This window comes from Cardiocondyla obscurior, linkage group LG01 (assembly GCF_019399895.1).
Source record: "Cardiocondyla obscurior isolate alpha-2009 linkage group LG01, Cobs3.1, whole genome shotgun sequence".
Lineage (NCBI taxonomy): Eukaryota > Metazoa > Arthropoda > Insecta > Hymenoptera > Formicidae > Cardiocondyla > Cardiocondyla obscurior.
The window spans coordinates 4,456,378-4,479,916 of record NC_091864.1 but is presented as its reverse complement, the minus strand read 5'-3'; the positions used below and the strand labels follow the sequence as shown (position 1 = coordinate 4,479,916).

The following is a 23,539-nucleotide window of genomic DNA, read 5'->3' as shown; positions in this document are numbered from 1 at the left end:
TCAAGGGTGCAGTAAGGCAAAATATTTTTGCATTCTATATACCAATTTCTGAGAGTGCATATTGCCCATTACGAAACGGCGCAAACTAGAGGGTTGAATTACTGTAAATATTATAACGTGAGAAACAAGCAACTTAGCCGTGCCGAGATGTCTAGCCTAGAATGTGATCGTATGCTCTTACGTTCTCTTTTTCCTCTCTCCTCATTCTGACGTTATATCCGCTATCGCATATATACGCCGACCGAAAACAAAGCTCTTCTTTACAAAGCTATAACTATCTTTGCATATCTAAAAGAGGGAGCGTCTGCTTTCGTATAAGAAAATCAAGATCCTTTCCTACCGATGACAATTGGCCATAAAAGCGCGGAAAGGAGGTCGCGGGAAACGGTGAAACTCTTGATGAAAAAATAATAAATTTAAAAATTACGGCGCATTAAAAGCGAGCGACTTCTCTCAGTATATCAGCATTGTAAGACGATACGGTTATTGGAATTCCCATTTCCCCGAGAAACTGCCAAATCGGATCGCCGAGTGATTCCGACGGGGACTGCAGTATGTTCGCTGCATCTCTATGACGGTTTATCCCCGCCCCGCTATCTCTCGATAAGGACGAAGAACCAATCTCCGGCGTATCGGACGTAAAAGCGTCCATAAACCAGCGATAAAGCGACAATGTCGGCAACTTTTTGGATGCCAGATGACAAAACGAAACCATCGAATGCCGACGAAACGATATCGCCTTTGTGCACTATTCGCAATTACGTATGTCCAAGCCGCGATATCAGGTCGCAATCGGCTATTTGTAATGTACTTTACGGACGTCCGGCCCCGATCTTTTTTTTACCTTTAACATGACCAATTACATATTGATATATCGACATTTATTTATCTCTCCCTTCAAAAAAAATTAACGTTTCTATAAATTTATATATAACAATAAAAACAATTTTTAAAATAAAATTTTCAGATAAAGTAGAGTCAGCTTTAGTACTTGATAACTATTATTAGCCATAAGCACAGGTTGCGGCAAGATTGAATTTCCGGTAGAGTAAATACCTGGTATTTTATATCCGCTTTTTCTCATATATGTCGAGTAGAAACATTACCAGTCGCGAGACTGTAATACTGAAATGTAATGACTTAATAACGACAAATGCGGTAAAATTTAATATTTACTCGGCAGGATGCGGTACGTGCCGAAAGCACTATAAAAAAAAAAAAAAAAAAAAAACTCGTGGAGAATAATCAAAGCCGCCGTATTCTAAGTTCTATTACTGCATTCCAATTCTAAAGAGCAATAAGAAACTAATTTAGCAAATTCCTGTCACGATTGCGTTATAATAAAATATTGCGAATAACGGAACTAAAAAGAAACAAATACAAATTACATATCGCGTTAAATTGTAAAACGTAATCTTTATTTTTAATTATCTATTTGCATACTGCTCGATTTTTATCAACTCACTCAGTATTATACAATCCCATCTTGAAATAAATAAGAGATATGAGAATTCGAGGAAAGATTATATTAACTTTATAAAGAGGAGATTAAGATTAATTCTTTTAATGCATTTCTGTGTCATCCTAATTGAGGGTGGGATTATCATGTTTCCCGAAATACCCCAGACCCCGATGGATCTAGTGAAACGGCCGGTGCGACAAAATAAAATAAAAAGAAAAAAAAGATGAAATAGAGGTTTCATTATTTTCGCCGGATACATTTCTAGCGACTTAGGAAATGTCAGGTGACGTGACAAACGATCAGGCCATTTCTTGAGAATTAAATACGCCCCGTGCACTCGCCGACCGCTGTTGTAGACGAGCCGGCGTAACGGCAGCAAAACGAGTAAAAAAAAAAGAATAAAAAGAAAACAACTCTTTCTCTTTCCTATTTCTTTTTTTTATAATCTAAGACACTTTTGCGATTTATTAAGATAAAATAATCTCAAAAAATATAACATTACGTCATTACAACGATTGAGTGATTAAGTTGAGTCCGCGTTAGCACAGATATAGTACGCACAGCAGGCTAAAATGTAGCGAAAAAGTTAAACAGTAACCGGCTAGATTACTAACTAAAGTCACTAAATAAAAAATATTTTCTCACAAATTATGGTTACTACCAAGCTAATGACTAAGGTATATATTTAATCTGCGCGATCTGACTGCTAGCTGCAAAATCAGAATAACTAAATGAATTTCCACTCGGGTACATAATGCAGCGCACATAAATTTCTATTATTTCAATAGTCTCGCGCTAATACGCATCGATAATAAATTGAAAGTTGAATGAAGAGCATCGTTTCACTGCATTAAGCGCTAATAAAATATAATCACAATTATAGTCGATGTGCTGAGAGTGTTAATTAAAGGAGAGAATAATCAGATGTCATTAAAAAATACGAAATTGGACGCAATTTGACTTTATAACGAATTTATGAAAAGCCACTTCTATACCATCCCGCAGAATAAAACTCAAAATGCATAATACTGTAATGGTAACGAGAATTAAAAGATAAGTCAAGCATCTATATTAATTCTACGTAACCGCAATTCGCTTATGCCACTACGCATTATTAATGTAACCCGATAATCCTATATACAGCAAAGCAATAGTGAGCCACGTCTTGCATCCGGGAGAGAATGGGTTACGCTATTACAGAAGCTCGAAGCTATAGCATTACAGGGCTAAATTCTAGCGATTCGTAACGCTACACTCTGCTGACAACTGCTTTCAACGTGCAATTAGGAGAATTATATTTAGATGATATTGTACCGCTAATTTTATTCCAATTAGAAATGTATCTATCCACAAGTTAGTCTCATTAAATGTTAATTTATGCATTATTAGAGTTTCCCTCCCTGCCGGGAAAATCAGAAATTTATCGTCCACCTCAAAACTCAAAAGATAATATATAAAAATATTATTTCGTCTTTACTTCCCGTTAAATGTCTTTGAAATTATATTCTACGAAAGAGATAAAATAAACTCAAAATAATTTCATACAAATTATATCGCAGAATCTTTTATCGAGAATAAAAGTAGAAGTTTCTAAAAATACTAAATAAAATTAATTAAAAAAAAAAAGGCTTATACTGAATTTCGTTGAATTGTTTTGGTGGAAAGTAATCGGAGTGCGAAGGTAATCCGAGGAACTTGAAGGATATATGCGTGGTACCGACGGATCTACTGATTCGTCGCAACAGGGTGCAAAGTGCAAAGAGACGTAGAGAGGAGAGTAGATGGAAGAAGATAACGGTGGATCTGCTTGATGGAACGACGGACGTAACGGATAGTGACGCAGGTATACCAGCAGTCCACAGGGCGACGGGCCAGTTTATTGCACAGGATTAAACCTCCACGTGACTGGGGCCTTCGAGACCAGTCTCTCTTTCTCTGATTCTTTTTATCTTACGTTTCACGAGAAATCTTCTTCCTATTTTACACGTACGTATCTTTTGCCCTATTGCGAGCTACTTTTTTTTTTTTTTTTTTTTTTTTTTTCCCAGCAAACAATCTTTCTAAATTCGATCTCCAGCTTATCGCGATAGAAACGTGCTCTTTAAAAAAATTTACTCCGTTAAATACTAAAATATAAACTCGTGCCAGTTAATATTACGTTTTACATGAATAGAAGACTAAAAATAAAATCGGAAAAGGCAGAAAAACAATTTTAATTGCAAATTAAAATTGTTTTTCCTTTTTTTTTTCTTCGTGATCGTTATTTCGGTTACGCTAAAATAAAACTTTACAACGACAAGATGTGCCGTGAAAAATCAAAGTCCACTTCTAATTCGTTTGCTTGTTGCGTGCGTCCGGTTTAATTGAAAGGCGAAAATTTAGCTTGTCCGATGATTCTGTTACAACGAGAAAGGGCTGCCCGGCCGCACGTTTGAGATCGGGAAATTGCCACACTAGAGAGACCCGGGGATTCTAACGAAGGAACGAATAGCGACGCGAATGTGCGCGGTTGAAGTCGAAGACAATTACATCCCGATTTAAACACGCGACCGTACACGACCGCCGGCGTTGTACCTGCAAATGCGGTAAGCAATTCACATTCGTATCGCACCAGCGCGTCCAGAGAAACCTGAGGGCCCGTTCGAGTGAATTGGGCTAAGCTGAATAGATCGCGCGGCATCAGGAAGCTATTTGTTCGATCGCAACAATGGACGAGAGCCTCGAAAATCGGTGAGCGCGCAACGAGGGATTACCGGCACGGTATTAAGATAGAGAGAAGTACTTCGCAACGGTACGACACGTGTCTCTAAATCACCGTCAGTCCGAGCGCAAACGAAACCTAGGGGCGACAATGGATACGACACCGTTTACAGCGGTACGATAGAACACCACCTCTGATTTGCTTTCGCGATAATTTCGTAATACGGTTACCGAGCGTGCAATTTGTTACCGAAACATATTTCGATTCGTCGATCTCATTAATACTGCTCGAACAATGTAGCCAGTAAATAGAATTATCTACAACAATTTCAAGTAATTCCCCCGCGAAATGTAAATTTGCGTCGCGCATAGCGCATATATTATAATTTTCACGTTTCGCGATGCAAACATTAACATTCGCGGGTTCCGTCGATTCGACGAAAATGACGAATTCAACCTGAGATTTGATTTAATTCTGAAAAAATCCACGAATCCGTGACGCGAAACAATTGTATTTTTAAATATTGTACGTAAAATAGAAAATAATCGGCTCTTGTAACTGTAAAAGACCGAGTCCTTCCTTTCAGCGTTTTTCGCGTTTAATTTGTACTCTTGTTGATAACTCAACAGTTTCATTACCCTGGAATATGTTTGTCGATCCTCGTACGCGTTTAACGTCACCTCGTGACTTTCGCGAAGCTCTAAATCCCAGTAACTGCAAATTAGAAGCGCGTACCGTCCACTCTGAGCGACTCGCGATTTTCCACGACGAAAACAGACGACAGCGGCACCGAATGAATGGATCGTAAAATGCGGGAGAGGGTAATGTGAGAAAGTTGGCAGATTATTTCGAGCTCGCACGCGTGCATTACCAGACTACCTAACATTCGACGTAGACGTAATTAGGAAAGGAAACTCTGACGGTGACGCTGTAGCGTATAGCGCATTGTGCATCACTCTTGGCTGCTGTTGAACAAGTGCAAACTCGTCAGGAATGCGCTCGCGCGAATCCGAATAGCAAACTCGAACGCAAAGCTGAAGGTGCAATCTTCATTCGGTATGTTTGCACAGGTTCATAACGCCGCGCTGGAGGGTGAAAAAATGTGGAACATAAACGTACAAATTAATCGCGGAAATCAAGGCAACTTGACCCCCGGTCGATAATCAACTACACCAGGGAAAGGGTACCACCGAATACCATTGCGAGAAATGATAATTTTTAATATTAAATTAACATTCATGTGGTGGTCCGGCCGGGCTGTTTGACAAATTATGTTGCAATAATCGAGGAAAATATTCGACGATCAAATTCCCATCGCGGTATAATATCGATACGTTCATAAATCGCATTGTCGAATGTCCGACACCAGCGTAGCTACTCTAAAGGTAAATTAGATACAGCTCGAAGTCGTTTATACCGGACCACTCGACATTATCCAATTCTCCTAATCCGAAAGACATTTGCCACACGGTGTCGTGACCTGTGACATCGCCATACGCCGCGGCACATGGTTAATATCATTACCATTATTGTTACGAACGTGGCGGGAACCCCGGAACGGTTCTCAGACCGTAATTCCGACGGCGCAGTAACGGTTGCGCTTAAGCGCCAATCGAGCTCTTTCCACGATTCGAATCAACGAGAATGCCTCGTGCTGGACGTGGTACGTGACTGACCAAATGGAATGCCAACCGCTATTGGCCCTCGTCGTCCCTGTCGTCGTCGTCGTCGTCGTCGTCGTCGTCGTCGTTTCGGACTGTCGTGGTCGTATCGACTGGAAAACGGAGCAACGCTGACGACGCAGCGTATTCTCGAATTGTATTTGAGAAGACTAACCATTCTCATAGAAATCGTATCCGCGAATGCATTTCTTTAAGATGCGAAACATACTAAGCCACCGGGAGCGCATTCTTTGTTTCGAAGGAGTCGGAAGGAACTCGATAACCGAGAGCAGATTGAACGACACTTCCGACCGGTTGTAACCGGAAATGTTATTTTCCTCTGACGTATCACCGGCATGAGATAACGTCCGCAGTACGAAAAACGGAACAAGTTATATCGTGAAAATCTTACAGGAGAATCTTGCAAGGTGAATAATTGAAAGCGGTGAAACAAGGGACGAAGGAAAAGGGAGGGAAAAAAAATATATATAGATATATATAAAATTACCGGAGAAGCGTAATATCTTAATGGTTACTTTTCTTGATAATATTTAAATACGTGCTTGCTGAGTGAATGAGTGAGTCTGGAAACTTGCAAGACACTAAACAATTTCCAAGTAATTAGCGAAGATATTTATAGATCGGAAAGAAAATATTTAAGTGGAAAGAGAAAATTGATTTCCTCGCGAAGCTAATACAAACTCCGCGTTCCGTTTTCAACTGCTACTTCCGCGCGCGTATTAATCTTTTTATTAACTAGTTCGGGGCTGCGAGACATCTTTAATCTAAAATTCTTGTTAGCCGGCGTACCTCGTACCCGTCGGAAGGGCGGTAACGGCTCGGCTACGACCTCGCAGGGCCAAAGATAACGACGCTTCCGCTAATTACAGACTGCGAACTATCGATAATGGGACGTACTCCTAAATTGGCGACACGCGAAACTTCGGCGCCATTTACGGCAGTTTGCTAGAAGAAAAGCATCGCAGTAATATAAAAGAAAGAGGCTCGCTCGCAGCCGCTATCGGCATTATGTAAATTTCCGAGATATTATGCAGCCATTCGACGGCTGACCCGATAAAAGCTCTCTCCGCGAGAATACCATACCGACGAGTTTTAATTGAGGAAATGATAAAACGATAACGTGGTAACTCATTTGCAGAATTCTCGACGCAGTAACAATTACTTGCGCATATTAATGCAAAGATAAAACGCGCGAACAAAAATTAATTTTAAAATCATTCGGAAAGCTTATAGACCATTAATCGTATACGTCAATTATTTAATGTTAATTTCGTTGACCGGTGCAAAGGTCGTCTTTTCAGCTGCGAAATCTCCAACTTGTATATCCAGAAGCAATTTCCGCGGGGGCAATCTCGCGCGTCACGTACCGAAGTGACCGCGTGACGTACCAAGACCGAGCCAAGCGTGACGCCCATAATAAATACACCCCTTTAAGAAGCCGCAGAAAAACATCCCGTATCTCGTGGACCAGCTTTATCCGACTCCCCGAGCCTTTATCTCGAAATCGCGATCCGCCTCACGGAACACGAATAAACAAGGATAGTCTGGCGTAAAGAAATGAAGCCCGGATACTCCAACTAGTCGGAGGGGTAAACGTGTAGGTGGGGTTCGGAAACACGGCGCGTTCTTACAAAAAGAGGCATAAATTCATCAGAGATAAACGCATCTCTCTGTTTCTTCGCCGGAGCGAAAAGAAGAAGACGTGGCCGAGGGGCCGCGAGGGAAAAAGAGGAAAAGGAAACCGTCTTCTCGTCCATCCACAACGGCAGAGTTATATCTGTAAATCCGAAAAACGGCCGAACACGGCCGGATTTCAACAATTCAAGGAGGCTCCTATCTTGTTTCGGAATTTTTCAGAACATGAGAAGCACTAGGATCGTTATTCGTGTGACCTCGATGTAGCCAATATATGTAACGTACGACTAAAACGTACAACTATTTTATAACAAACGTAAAGACAGAAACGTTGGTTTTTTTTTTGTTATTCAACAAAATACTTTTATCGCTAAGTTTTGTTAAACTCCTACAGTAAAATTCCAACTTAAAAAATCAAACGTTATTTACCATATAAGTTAAAAATGAAAATATATCGCTGTAATAAATAGCGGTAGTTGCCCTATCTGTAAAATACTGAATATTACAAGCAGAATTTCTAAGATATTATGACTCCTCAATCATTCGAGCAAAGATATATGATACCATCCATAAGAGATATTTGGCAACCGTATTATTGCGCTTCTCACTTTTTCTCTCATTTATTACGAAAATTGTAGCGACTAATAATATCATTCCATATCACAATTTCAATTCGACTATTAATGTAAATATAAAAAAAACTTTATTACGCGACACGCGTAATTTGCGATACTAGAAAAAAAAAAAAAAAAAAAAAATTAGTAAAGCGGCACGGTAAAAACCGAGATAGCAAGCAGGTTGTAAACGCTAGAACACTATACGTAGCTCACTCGGAACGAAACGTTCTATTTTCCGGCAAACAACGACCACTTCTCCCTTACTTTTCTCGCCTTCCACTCAACGTTTCAGTCTGAAACGTACCCCGAAAGAAGATATTTGAGGGTAAGAGTGCCTGAAGAGTCTCGAACAACAGTCGGCAGGCCTGCGAATGAAACTCGCATCAGTTTCGCCCATACGGACCAAGAAAATCCCGAAGAAAGTTCCTGCAAAAACACCGATGCTACTGGATGTATGCGCTAAAACTTATTCAGGAATTTATGTCACTTCTCGTACGCAGTTACGTAAAAGGAATTCAAACGGAAGTCACGAAAGTTCGCGGATACGTCCGCGGTAGCAACGGCCGGTACATGATGCATGTAAGAGCGCGACGGTGTACGAATTGCCGTTTGAACGGCGGTACTTCTGTAAACGACGCGGGAAAAGTTTAGAGCGACGGCTATGGAGACATACACCGACGTGATCCGATGGGTCCAGTAAATCTTAACTGAGGGAAACTTCCGAAAATTTACGTCGTCGCGTGCACGGCCGTCTACGGAAGTCACCTAAAAGGCCACGCGGGAATTCCACAGATACAGAGCATCGTCCCCGTAAGGGACGCATTAATCCACGTTAAGTCTCGGCTAAATAAGTGCTGCCGGACTGAAAAAGTCCGCTGCGCCAAAGGAGATTGGAACGAACATTACGGCGTTAATACGAGAAAAGGGGTAGAATCGAAAATGCCGCCGGGATCGATAAAGAACGCTCCATAAATTCACAATTACGTGACAGGCCTGGCAAACTTTCTAACTGATTCACCATATAATTTCGAACAAAAATTTATTGTGATGACGAATAATAATTTTTTAAATAAAGCAAAAAAAAGAAAAACGTAATATCATTAAAAAGGTTATTAAAATCAGTAGACGTAAGTAACAAATTTTTTTTAAGACAGAAGGCATAACTTTCAATTACCAAAATCAAACATTCTTATTATGAGATCTTATATAATTTGTTAATTTTTTCCACAAACTTGTCGCGTTTTTATTTGCAATATCAAGATTGATACCTGCATTTAAAAATAAAAAGTCACAAAATTGTTCGACCAAAGAAAGAAGTTCTGAACGTTCTCAATTGAGGGAAAGAAAATAACAATACTGCTATAAATCTAAACTACGCGTGTTAGAACAGAGGGAACTCGACTAACGTCGCGCATTAGTGAATGAAATATTAATGCAGGTCTTGCTTACTTACCGATAAACCCTAGTTAAACGGTCCATTGCGTTATACCGTCTGCCATTTACCACTGGTGTCCCAAAGTGTTTAGACACTCGAGAACTAATGGCACGCTAGATACATGATCGTATCCCGCATCGTTAAATTATGGCGACAACGTCATTTGGAGAGGCAAAAATTATCGCGCCATTATTTTCGCGTTTGCAGTCGTGTTCCCTCACTCTCGTTTCACGAAATAAATACGATTTTTATGTCTACATTATTTTTATATAGCGAATCGAGCGCATATCGTATTGTCACGAAAAATTTATGAGCCGCAATCTTGTCCCGATAAAAGATGACAGGGAAACTGTTGATTCGCCGACATTGACTTGGAGCAGACTTAACAATGTGACATTTATCTTCGTACGTGACGTTCAATGCATTTCAAAATGTTTCTTTTTCTCATTTCACTGAGACACGATGAACACGAGGAAAGAAGCAACATACCTCACGGGAAGGAAAGGAATTTCCCGGCGGATCAACGGGAATTTTAAATTTTCACCGAAAAGAATGTCGTCTTATACTTAGAGAGGAAAGTAGCTTTTCAGCTTCGACAAAGTCTCGAGTAGATTCTTTTAAAATTGCGATCCATTATAATTGCAAAAATTTTAATAATTGATATTTTTGCCATTATCCTCCGTGCATCGATCTGTATTTGCGAAATGGGGGGTATACCTATCCAACGGAGAGAAATAACAAAAAGTTAAATAGCAAGGAAGAAGTATTAAGAAGATTGATGTCGAGAGGAAAGAGAGAAAAGGGAAATAAGGAGGAATATTAGTTATATCTCGAGTAAAATAATGCCAGCTACTCTTCTCTACAACGGCATAAACAAGGTAAAGTAAACAAGAGTGCAAACATTATAATACAGAAGCATTGTCGGCGGAATAGTGTCAGCTCAGTGCGTGAGAGTGTGCTCTGGTTTGTATACGTCTACTCGTTTGTAGATTTGCGCACGTAGTTCAGGCAATGCAAGCGGGAAGGAGTGCTACCTAGTATCTGTCTACCACGCTCCTCTACATCTCGGCCGCTTCTTCTTCTTCTTCCTCGGATCTCTCTGACCTACCTTCTACGTGTATCAACGTACACGCTGTTTCTCTCTTTACACGTCGTCTACGAATCTCTATTGCTTTTTGCGAGACAGCCCCCGGCGAGTCCGACGAGGAACGACTGTCGCCAACACGGGATACGTCGTGTAGACAAATGGGATAGCAGTCTTTCTTGCCGGCCAGGTAACATTAGCGTGTCACAACGTGCGACAATTTAGAGCAGATGTAATTGCCCGACAAAGAGAATATAGATGACGATTTATCTCGAATGCGCCTGGTACGTCTCCGATAATTCAACAAGTACAAATGCGGCAAGATTACGCTCGTCTCGAACCGTTGTGAGAGAGATAACGGGCACGAGCGTACCGATGCATTAGAAATCTATTGCATATACTGTAGAAATTCTTCTTCTTCTTCAGAAGGTAATATTTTTTTTTTCGGAGAGTACACAATGCCACGTTTCTTCGTTCACCCTCACTACACTTTTATCTGTCGTTCCCCGGGAAACGCCAGGGGCATCACCATGGGGCCGATACGAGGGAACTTTTAAAATTACCCGAGCTTTCCGGCTGAGAGATAATATGACCTATTAAGAGTAGACGACGCCGGATCGGAGATGAGAGCGATAGTTAGCTTAATCTCCGAGTTTTACTATGAAAAACAAGAGAGATAGAGATATAAATTTCAGCATAAATTTCGCATTTACCCTCGATGACTTTAGCTACTATAAACTAACGCGTATTTCCGAATGTTCGCACTTTTATAGAACTGCGCGTATCCTTATTTCACTTTATGCATCTCGTTGGATTTTCTTCCCTACTTATTTGCGATAAGAAGAAAAAAAAAAAAAATAATAATAATAATAATCTCATCGTTAAAATGCAGCACCGTAAATTCACCAAGAAACTACGCGGCGTGATATAATTAAAACAATGACATTTCAAAATGAAACATTAAATTACAGCACGTACTACAGGCACGTGAGTCGCAAATTTAACAAACAAGGCGTTACTTCCTATATTACCACTGCTCTACGTAAACTTCTTAAGTGTTTAGCAGTTGTCCCGGGCTGCAAAGTGATGAAACGATCGCGAAGAGGTGTCTCTGCACACATGACGATTTTACGTCACCTCCTTAGGGATAAAGCATTTTCCCCGTTTGCCAACTCCAATGTGACGTACGTAACGACGTTCAAAGTTGCCAGTTTAAGAGTCTCGTCGGGCATGAATTTTTATCCCGTTGTAATGTAAGAATACTTCTCGAAAACGAGCGGATTATTATCTCAAAGATTTAACACGTGAAATATTTTCAAGGAGACCATAAAAAAAAAAAAAATCTCGATGAAACGTACGAGCGTATAACGAGCGGAAAATAAAATATTAAAAATGTAACAAAACTATTATTTTGAAAGTTTTAATAATCCTGACATTCGTTTCATTAAAAAAATTTTTTTTTCTCTTAGTAATAAAAGAAAATTGGAAATAAAATTTAAGAAATAAACTATAGACTTTCACCAAGCGAATAAAATATTCGAGCAAAGCCCGTAACGCGTGTATTCACAGAATTGGATGCAAAAACAAATCGGGACAAAGTACGTGTAATAACTATCAATCTTAAGTGTCGCTTATCCATCTTTTCATCATATATAAAAATGCATACTTAAACTGAAACGTTTGTTACTATATAGTGCAAGTACCCGAACAACGAGACTCCGAAGACACATAAAAGACAAATAAACTTCCTCAACGTTGAACGAGAGAGAGCCCTTAAAAACTTTTCCCGTGTTTACATTTTATGCGTCATATTGGTACGCATATATGCATAAATCAAGATACAAAGATTACTTTCAAGCGTATTTGCGAAATAAAGCTTAAAACCTTGCCGTGAATAAGAAATAATTTTAATTAACAGTAATCTAGTAATAAAATTAATGAGTTTTATACATAATAACAAAGTTTTACAATAAACTCGGTTTAAATTTAATTTAAAGACATTAGCGTATTCTTTATTTTCGCAAAATTGCTTTTAAACCCAGATAAATAGCGTTCATATCTATAAAATTTAATTATCTGCACGAATCTCGTCATGAAATTCGAAAGACATATATAAGTTTCAGGAAAATACACAAATTGCCCGAGGCTTGTTACAGATATGCGTAATAAAACATTTAATGTCTAACACTCGAATAAATCCCGTTACGTAACGATATAACATCGAGGTACCAAGACAGATTGAGTAAAAATGAGAGCGCTACGTAAAGTGATCGTAAACCGTGGCAATTCTTAGTCGTCTCCACCAAATCAATCAAATTATTTATTTCATATAATTTCGAGTTCTAACAACAATTGTACGGTAAAATTCAAAAATAAAAAAAAAATATTAATATAAGTAAATTAACAATAAAATTAGTTTAGAAAGATTTAAAATTAATTTTTAATAATTACACGGTAAGAACCGAAATGAGAGGAAGGTAGAACAGATAGAATATCCGGCTGAGGCCGTAGAACGATAATACTTAATCTTCTGATACCATTGTTATTTCAGGCAATCTATTCGAACCATTTTAGAGCAACACAAAGGTTGCACGGTGCAACGTAAATCCTAAGTTACTGTAAATACCCACCCTACATAGGACGCACGTGAAACTTGTATTAATCGATTAACGCAATGTTATGTTTTTAGGCAAAATTGTAAATGTGCGATATAAATTGCCATAATTTTCCACGTCGCTCGTATCATCAATTAATGTACACGGCGATGTAGATCATTTATACGAGTTTCTGGCACATTTATTTTTGCATGCAAATGCGCAATAGATCGACGTTAGCTCGTACAAGTTAAACGAGACTGCGAGGCAAAATTTTATTATCAAAGTTACAAACCTTCATTTAGTATCATCGATAACGCAGACGCATCCCACGTACGAATATCAGATAGAATTTACGAGCTAACTTTCTAGACTTCGTTGAGTTCGTGTCAAGCCACGTTAATACGCAATAGTGCCGTACAAACGTGCCAACACACAAACGCACTTACGAATACCTAAGCAAATCGAAGGGATAAGGGAAGAGAGATAGAGAAATGGCAAGGGAGAAGTAATAAAGAGAAAGCTGCTGTGCATCTGCAGACCTTTCCGTAGGTTTACGACTGCGGAATATCGAATGTTAATACCGACTGTCATTGTATCAGAAGTTTCGACCCAAACTTTGAATACGATGTCGCGGCCCATAACCAGAGAACCAAGGATTATTCACCGATTCGAAATCAACTCCTCTCTGCCCTGCCCGAAAATCTGCTTGCAAAATATTAAATCCCCTCAGATTAATAAAATACCGACGCGCTCGATAAAATTACCGATTGCAATGATACATCCATAACAACGCGATAAAAAATTATTTGCGCGATTTTTTTTTTTTTTTTTGTTTTTTTTTTTGTTTTTGGTCGACAAGAATAAAATAATTTACACGGAAGAAAAGGGATGATCATTACAAGCTTGTTCATGAATAAGTCAGTCGCGTGTTATCAGAACGACGCCTCAAAGGACTCTGTGCTAATCCTTGGGAGGCAGCTGCCGAATCACCCCTCGGAGAGCCGCAAGTGGCGAGGCTAGCATAAACACGCTTAAGTTTTGGAGGTTGAGTGCTGCAGCCCCGTCACTTGCACGGTCGCTATTCCACGAAGGGACTCTCCGCCTAAGTACTTGAGTACAGCAGGCACCGCCTAAGAGTTTGTTGCTGTTTCTTGTTCTTGCGTTACCTCCGTCACCAGGCGGAACCACTCCTTAATCACCGTAGCAAGTTTAATGTCGCTCTGAACAACGAGAGACGCATTGTTATTGCGGTCTTTTACGAACGTTTCCCAGCACATTTTTCGAGTTAAAAAAAAAAAAAAAATTAACGCGTCTGTCCTATCTGTCGCATTAGATAGAAATATTCTGCATTTCATAACTGAATTTTTCAACACCGAAAAAGAAAATCCATTCTATAAACTCGTGGTTCAAAATCGCAAAGCACAACCGTAACTGTAAAAATAATGAACGTGTACTCCACCAGCCTCGCTACTAACAGATATAATACGCTTCCCGGGAAGTTTTACGAGCCTCTTTTACTGACATCCTAAGTCCAGCGTTGCGCTGGCTGTGTACTGTATAAACACAAATTCTTGTCGATATCTTACATCAACCAAGCATACACTAACTTCCGACAAAATTAAGCGGATTAATCGATAAAATATCTATTACATTTGTTCTAATCAGAAGATCAGCCTGCTCAGCAAATAACATTTTATCACCGTGCATTTCTTACAAGAAATTTAGCATAAAAAAAAAAAAAAAAAAAAAAAAAACTAGACTTTACAGAGTGCACGCTTTGCATGCGTTATTCACTCTTGTTTCTTCTACGTAAACGTAAAAGAAAGCTGTTTTACCTTAATGCTACCAGCCACGGAATTTTCGGGACTAGGTCGTATACGTGTTTATCTATCGCATTACCGTTGCGTAGCGAGCAGCGATGTAGCTCACGCGCGCGATATTCGCATCGTTCTTTACAAGCGTGATGACCCGACTCGTTAACCACGGAGCAGTTGAGGTAGGACAACTAACGCGTGGGCAACTTACTCTCCACGTTATCTCTACTCTAATCTAACACGGGCTAATGACTAAGATTATTTTTAAGACTTTAAGGGATATAGAAAGCGTATCGAAAGACTGCAATCAGAAAAAGATTCTGCTCACGAAAATGTATGCAGGATGCAAGAAATCCGTTTCAAGACGTATCTTTTACGTTTGCAAAAGCGAAGTGTTAAATCCGTTTACACGAGAAATCTATTCAGCTATTTATTTAAAACGCTCTGTCCATGTTCTTCTTGAGGGATTGGCCTGGGACCGAAGCATTTTTCGACTGCCAACGAGATAGTTCGCTATTCTAGAAGGAAGCGAATGGCAATGCATGCTGGGAATAGTACGCAGCAGCTGCACGGAACTACATCACATCCTTTGAAAAAGAAGCTTCTGAATTCTATCGGTCCCAAGGGCTTTTCGGTTTAGACAAGGATGAGATACAAACGAAATATTTATTCCCATTTAAAGCTTTTAACAGCATAAAAATTAATTTCTTTCAATTAAACGCTAACGCAAAAAAAGAAACAAAGAAGTAAAAAATAAAGAATCAACTTTATAAAATTAATGACCTATTAGTTAAAATTCTTTTAAAATATCTGGCAAATTTACTCAAATAAATCAAAATTAGATAAACCGATCAGCAATCTAAAAACGGGATGCTAACTTCATTTTGATAAAGAAAAATTTATTAAGGGAACGAAGGAAAGAATATTACTGTAAAAAATGTTAAAATGAAATAAGATTGGAACAATGCTACGATGATAATGGAAAAGTCAGTGAGACAAAAGAATGAAAAGGAAGGTAAAAAGCAACTGTACGAACGTAATATCTTTTTGCGCCGTTATAATCTAAGTGCGGAAAAATTGTGGAATAAAAGTATAAAGCAACTCCATTAATATGCGTGATGTATGACGTTAAATAACGTGCATAGATGTTCCAATTACCGGGTTATGCTCGCAGACGATCGAATATCGGCTCGATCGTCCTCGCGCGGGTAGAGCAAGCGTTTTCTGCGTGAATATGTGGCCCGAGAATGTTACTGTTCTGTCGAGTCTGCAGCGCCGAGGGGGGAATATTGTCTCTGTCAGCGAATATGTTTTATAGCAATGTCGTAGCCAGGATGCGGCTATAGGCGGTAACATCGAGATGGATTGCAAAGAAAAAAAGAGAAAGAAAGAAAGAGAGAGAGAGAGATAGAGGCAGGGCGAAAAAGAGGGATATACTAGGTGGGTATTGGATTTGTAATAGGGGTCACAAAGCTATAGGCACTCTTTCTCCGATTTCAACCCTCCGCGGAGAGTCGCGTCTCCCATTCCGAACGAACCACTTTTTTTCTCTACATATAAGACGACCGCACTGACGCAAGGACTGTCAGTTGGACTGAATGCATTATTCTCACAATGGAATAGAGAACTATCAAATTGTATTACTCGCATCTTAATCCCTTGCTTCGTTATCGCTCAAGGATTTCCATACCGCAAATACGAACGTCGAAAGAAACAATTAATAAAAAAAAAAAAAAAAAAAAATTCAGCCCATTAAATCGTGCAGTTATCTACAACTCGATAGAATATCACTGAATATGATCCAGCAAAACGAATAGCAGTCTCTATATCGAGCAATCGAAGCGCCAGTTATTATTGATAATATGCAATCGAATTCATGTAGCGCGGATTGTCTACGATTTGTTTCAGGCATTTACTGTACTGGCCGAATACAATTGAACTCAATTATAGCGTGCACTGCATGTCCTGACTGCACTCGTAAAATAGAATGGCTTCGGTCCGAAACGTCATGTCGGATATATCGAGTTGTACGGAATTATGAAAGGACGCAGTTTCTCCAAAATGATTAATTCTCACTGGCCAAAATACACGAAATATCACGGATCACGGTCGGTTCTTCGTCGCAATATAAATATTATTGTGGGCGACGGGAAAAAATAGAGAAAATAATCGGTCTCAAACTCGGAATCTCTTATCTTTGACTCCTCCTACTAATTCCGACGCGGCTCTATTTCTCTTAACCCAAATTTTCTAACAATATATAAAATATTGATATTAGATTAATAATTATGGTCAGAGAAATTGCATAAAATTAACTTTGATACATGTAGCTTAAAAAGTATTACCGTTTATATAGTCGCGAAGTAAATCAACGACTTAGAGAAAACCGCGGGTTTATTGTAGGAGATTGTACTGGAATGAAATCTCGTGAAATATAACCATAGGCGGAGGTTTCGGTGGTGGGCCGCAAGGGAGGATAAAGGAGTGAGGGTGGGGGTTGTTTATTTTATTCTTGAACTGTCTGAACATGATATATTTGTGGTACTCCGCCCTCCAATGATTTATGCTGGTCTGAAACTGCGTAAACGAACACCTCCTGCTACAACCCTTTTTTTTTTCTCTTTAACATTTTGTTTCATTTTCTTTCTCTCATTTCGCTCCCGACGATGCACAGGTCTTTTCTGAGTATGTAATTTAATAGCACGAGTACCTAAGTTTATTTAATGTACAGTCAGTTAAGTTTTCTATTTTTATAAATTTTTGAACCTAATTCATCATCACTATTTTACAATTATTTTTAATTATTAATTTCAAGAAACAGAGAGAAAAAATTATTTTTAAGAAATAATCTTTTAATTAATCTTTTAATCAAATTTACACGATGCAGTTACACACACTGTGAAGATAAATATTAATTTTCTTTCCTTTCTTTTCTAAAAACATTTCTCATAAGTCGAATATGCAACGGTATCGTGCAAATGCAGTTTACTTGGAATAAAGAAAATAAATTCGAGTCTAAGGCGAGAAGGAGCCGTAATAAGGACAAAAAAAAAAGAGAATAAAACAGAAAGAGAGAAAAAGTAAGCAGAAGGGTAAGAGGAAAAATGGTGTTGGCGGATGGTGTTGAAGAAAGGGAGATTCCAATCAGGATATATCGGCATATATATTATCCTTCTTGCCTCGATATTTGAGAGCGAAGTCTGCGGGGCTGGTGGGCATAACCGCACGCAGCTGTATTTTATTATAGATGGCATCGGAGATGCTTGTAAATCTTCCTTGCGTTAAACGGTCAACTGAGTGGTTGTTTATTGATATTGTAAATGTTCAAAGCATCGACACCACACTTTCCCATCTTTATAACCACGGTCATCCGTACTCTTTATTTTTCTCCGGCATCTAACTTTCATTATTTGGATATATTAGACGAAAAAAAAAAAATACCACAAATATTTTTCTTCCATAATTTTACGTAAACTGTTTTTTATCCTTTTTTTTTTTTCTTTATACCGATGCGATATTTTCGCACGAGTGCCAGATATGCGAATGTGAATTAGTGTTAATTCACCTTTGTTACACGGGTATCTCCTCATTTGCAGGAGACTTAATTAATTCAGTTATCTGCTTCGAGGAAGCCTCGAATTCCACCTGCGTTACGAGTGTCGCGGGATTGTGTTTGAGAATACGTGTTGCGCATAATCAAGACACGTTGTGTATATCTGGTGCTTCAGCAATAGGGTATAACACTGCGAATCCCTATTTCCCGTCGAAACAATTCGAAACTTGAAGACAACTAAAAACGTTCTCTACGATAAACAACATTCGCGCACTCGGCATTTATTGACTGCTTAAAATTTTTTTTTTTTTTTTTTTATTTTAGAACTAACAAGATTTCTTAGTGCTAATCTTTTTAATTTATAAATATATTTTTTAATATAAAACAGCCTTTTAATAAAAGCCTATTTCGTTATGAAAGAAATTCGTTTGAAAGAGTTTGTCAGAAAAATACATATAAGTAATTACATTAAATTATCGCGAAAGGTTTTTCTTATGGCGCTCGCTAACAGTTTAGTGAAGTAATTAAGAAAGTTAGGCAATAGCCTTCTCATTTTCATAATCACCGCACAAAATGGTATAAATTAACAGTAAATGTAAATCAACGATGTTTTTACGCGTTGCTAGGGTGTATTGCGACCGTCGTGAAATACCGTTCATATATTTCATCAAGCCGAGAGCATAAGACTCGCGAAAATATGCTTGCATTAGCGCTTACAGAATTACGGTTCATGTCTGTTTCTTCTCAGCTACCCTCTTATTCCGCATTTATAGTCGACATTTGCATAATTGCTCTTTTTAAAAGCGGTAAGACATTTCTTGATAAAAAAAAAAAATTATTAAAAAATTGTACTATTGAAAGAGGCTTCTAACGCAGTTTTCTTATTCAATTAATTTTTGGTGAACTCTTTCGTAAAAGTGACGCAATTCGCAAAACTGTAGTCGAGGTTTCATTATTTTTATTCGATGTTTATACATTGCGATCTTATTTCATTCTTTCGCAGAAGTTTAAAAAAAAAAAAAAAAAACACCTTTTTCCCCCCCCCCCTTTTTTTTACCCTTGCTGCATCACCGAGCGTACTTTTCGCAAAGAAATAAAATTTCAACGATCACGTACGTATGTACCAGACAAGAAAGGCAGACTTTCGCGTTCGGCACGTGCGCGAAATTCCGACAAGTCGATCCGACAATACGGTGGACGACGAGAGGGAATAGAGGGACGAAGAGAATTTTTACGATCGTGCTATCATCCTGTCTGCCTCGTTGAAGGATCGGACTAATCGAAATACCGGACGTCTTTGGAGCAGCTACATGTGTAGGTGCCTTTCGATGCTAGCGTTAAAATTGGGCTAGTCATTCTTATGGCTTCCGCTGTTCATTTCGGAATATCCGAGGAAAAAAATCGAGACGGTGTGATCTAGCTGTAAAGCTTTTATCTGCTTTTACCAACTATTCGTCTTCCCTTCTTTCTTATAACCACGTGATTGAGAGAAGAAAGTAATTTGAAAATTATAGTGAAGATCTGACTGATAGAAATCTGTCTACGATTCTTATTTTTCATAATATAGAAAATAAATTTTTGATAATGTAGAAAAATTTGGGTCAAGAGAAATAGAGCTGCGTCGATAATATAAAGTAGTTTACGAGCAAGATATACATAATAAAGGTGATTGAAATTAGTAGGAGCTCAAAGACAAGGGATCCCTAGTTCGAGACCGATTATCTCTATTTTTTCCGTAGAAAAAAAGCCTTATGTTTACCTGAGTCTTCTAGACTATTAAAATAATCTATGATTTTACTGTAGAAGATAATCGTTATATCCCAAATTTAAAATTAAATTATTCTTATTACGTATCTGAAATATGCCTGACGCGTCCAATTTTTTAATTCAAATAATACATTTGTATAATAAATGTTTCCATTGATATATTCAATATTCTGAAAAAAAAATGCCGGTGCAAATACAAAATTACATGCACTTACCTGTAGACTCGGATGGCAGCCTAATTCCAACAAAGTTCGCACAACTCCAGCGTGTCCTTTATTAACTGCGATATGAAGAGCGGTTTGACGTCTTTTATTTCGAGCATTTAAATCAGCGCCAGCAGCAGCGAGAAGCGCCATAACACCTGGCTCGTCTCCAAAAGCAGCATGATGTACGGCTCTATCACCATCTTTGTCCTATTTACAAAAAACACGACGTAAATAAATGTAGTCTGGGGTATATTTGAAAGCTTTGCTCGCCTTAAAAAGAAATACTTACTTCCATTTCTACATCCGCGTTATATCGAAGAAGTATTTTGATAACTTCTAAATGGCCATTCTGACTTGCTGCTTGCAAGGCGGTGTGACCAGCAAATACACCATTAACATCAGCTTCTGGTCGTTTTAAGCATTCTTCGCATTTAATGGCGTCACCGTTTGCAGCAGTTTTCACTAATTCTTCATTAACATCACCGGAGACGTGTGTTTCAAATAATTTCTTCAATAATGCCGATAGTCGTTCTAGAAAATAATACAATGCATAAATATTCATATATAATGTTAAATTTTAAATGTATAATTTACAAAATAGCTAATTAATTCTGTTCATTGAATACTTACCACCACTACTGTTTCCTGGAACACTTCCGTCACTACTAGCAACTTTTGTGACAGCTTGCGGATTATACGTCCATGATGTACTGCAAACTTCTACTTTTAAATCTCCGTCATGATATATTTGCTGTACTCTACCTATCTTTCCCAAGGTCTTAAAAAATTGTTTGAATATAAATATAAAAATTAAGGCAAAGGTAAACGAATGGATATATTTAAATTCAATAGTTTTATTATTAAAAAATACTTACTGGAGCCATTGCTTCGGCCCATTCCCCATGACCGCGCTGGAGTAATTTTATTTTTTCTATATCATGGCAAATTTGAACCAAGTCCCCAACAGCAAATGTTTGATTGTCAGAACTTGAACTAGTAACAGGAACAGGTATCTGGACTTTGGTAAGTACAGCAGGATTAAAAGTCCATCGATTACCGCTTGGATAAGAAACAACAATGTCATGGTCTTCATCGATTCCGACGACCGTCCCAGTAGTGCCGAGGCATTCGAACATACCGTCTGTCCAACCTCCGTGACCGTGTTGCAGTGATTGAACAATTTCTAACTCTAAATCGACGTTAACCTATAAATTTTTTAAATAATTTTTATGTTTTATGCATTATAATTACTACAAGTTAAAAAAAAATCTATTTACCTGATCACCGATTTGCAAACCGTGAGGTCCTGTTCGGCCTGGACCTTGCTCTCCCAATAATGGCAAATGATCTCTATACACCGTTTGTCCTTTTGCATCATTGACCACTTTTAAATCAGCCTAAAATTAACAGTGTAAATTAATATATTTTATTACAAAAAAAATTATTTTTATTATAAAACAAAATTATAAATCTAACCATTCCTTCAAAACCGACTCTATACAAATTTTTAGCACCATTGTCCCAAATAACATAAGCTGCTGAACGTGGACTAGCTGCAGACCAGTCTTGTATCTCGTTAACTTTTCCCCGACGACCGTTTCCGCCATCCTGATCCTCCCACTGCCAATCGACACCTCGTACAACTCTCGCGCCAGGAAATATACCACGAATTGCAATCTGTATTTAAATATCAATTTATAATAAAATATAATACAGAAAATTATTTTCAAATAATAAAATTATAAAATCATATATACTTTTTTGCTTTTCCTACGAGGTTCTAGCAAAACTCTTTCGCTTCCTGGTGTAGCAATACGAAAAAATCTATGTCGTAGATGATGTTTATCTCCATGATAGCAAATGGAGCAAAGATCGTAGTTACCACATTCAGCACACTTCCATCTTATTCCAAAGATAGGCTGTTGGCGACAAGTGTCACACATTGTGCCATCATGCTTCACTCCTGTTGGTGCAGAATCCAGTATACGTAAATCAAAAGCTCCAGAGCATCGATAATTAGCTGCTGTTCCATTATCCCAGACAACTACAACCTCTTCTGGTGATTCAAAATTTCTAACTGTACCAACATGGCCTTCTCCACCATCCTTTGAAACATAACACAATACCAATAATTAAATTACCTGGTAATTAGTAAATTGTCTACATCTCTAGCATTAATCTAAAGAAACTTTCTTGCAACATGGCTATAAGTGCCAACAAAATAACCATGACTTAAAATGTTACTTTTATTATTGTACAATTATCCATTAAAAAGTGCTATATATTTTATATAAGTAATAAAAAAACCTAATAATAATTTAAACAAGTATACAAAGCATCTATGATCCAATTAAATATATAATATTCCTTGAAATAAACAATATCAAAATAACCTTACAACAAATCAAATTCATCTTTTACGAGTATAATTTTTTCAAATAAATTTCTAAAAAATTTCTACAAAAATGGAGATCGTGAGAGCATTCGTCGAAAGTAATTTCGCAGATCAACGGTCTGACGTTATCTCCTAAAATCGCATTTAATACAGTTAACCTCTCCGGTTCTAACCTGTTTTCCCCATTTCCACTCGGGGCCGCGGATTACTCGGGCGCCGACGCCTTCCATCATGAACCGCGTCGTGCGAGTACCTGTACTCGCACCGGCCTCCATCACTCGTTGACAATGATTTTCTTCGCGTATTTCGCTCGAGAACCTCTCGGAGCAGTCGGAACACGATGTTACCTTCCAGCGCGACAATGAGAGGCAACACCACTTTGACAATGCGTCAAAACACGCGCTGCCAAAACACACGCCTAAGAACGTCTTTCGGCCGGCGTGTTCGCGATTCAGAACATCCTTCTATCTACGCTCATTCTCTTATCACCATTTTACGGAAATGTATATTTCTGTTTACGTCCGTTTGTCTCTTGAGTAGTCTTCGCGAACAGCGCGATATCCACATTTTTTTATCTCACCGCACGCTCGC

At 38.4% G+C, this 23,539-nt stretch overlaps 1 protein-coding gene across 1 annotated transcript in view; it reads right to left on the bottom strand.

The window, feature by feature from the left end:
- Mib1 (mind bomb 1) overlaps window positions 1-23,435 on the bottom strand; it is a 324,433-nt gene extending 300,998 nt beyond the window's left edge. Inside the window, exons 1-8 of the mRNA XM_070654815.1 lie at window positions 23,122-23,435; window positions 22,311-22,658; window positions 22,030-22,230; window positions 21,831-21,950; window positions 21,429-21,758; window positions 21,184-21,331; window positions 20,843-21,084; window positions 20,563-20,760 (exon numbers count right to left, since the gene is read on the bottom strand). Coding sequence (XP_070510916.1) covers window positions 20,563-20,760; window positions 20,843-21,084; window positions 21,184-21,331; window positions 21,429-21,758; window positions 21,831-21,950; window positions 22,030-22,230; window positions 22,311-22,658; window positions 23,122-23,223 — 1,689 coding nt within the window. The 5' untranslated portion in view covers window positions 23,224-23,435. The remainder of the gene's footprint in view (window positions 1-20,562; window positions 20,761-20,842; window positions 21,085-21,183; window positions 21,332-21,428; window positions 21,759-21,830; window positions 21,951-22,029; window positions 22,231-22,310; window positions 22,659-23,121) is intronic.
- Between the last annotated feature and the right edge of the window lie 104 nt (window positions 23,436-23,539).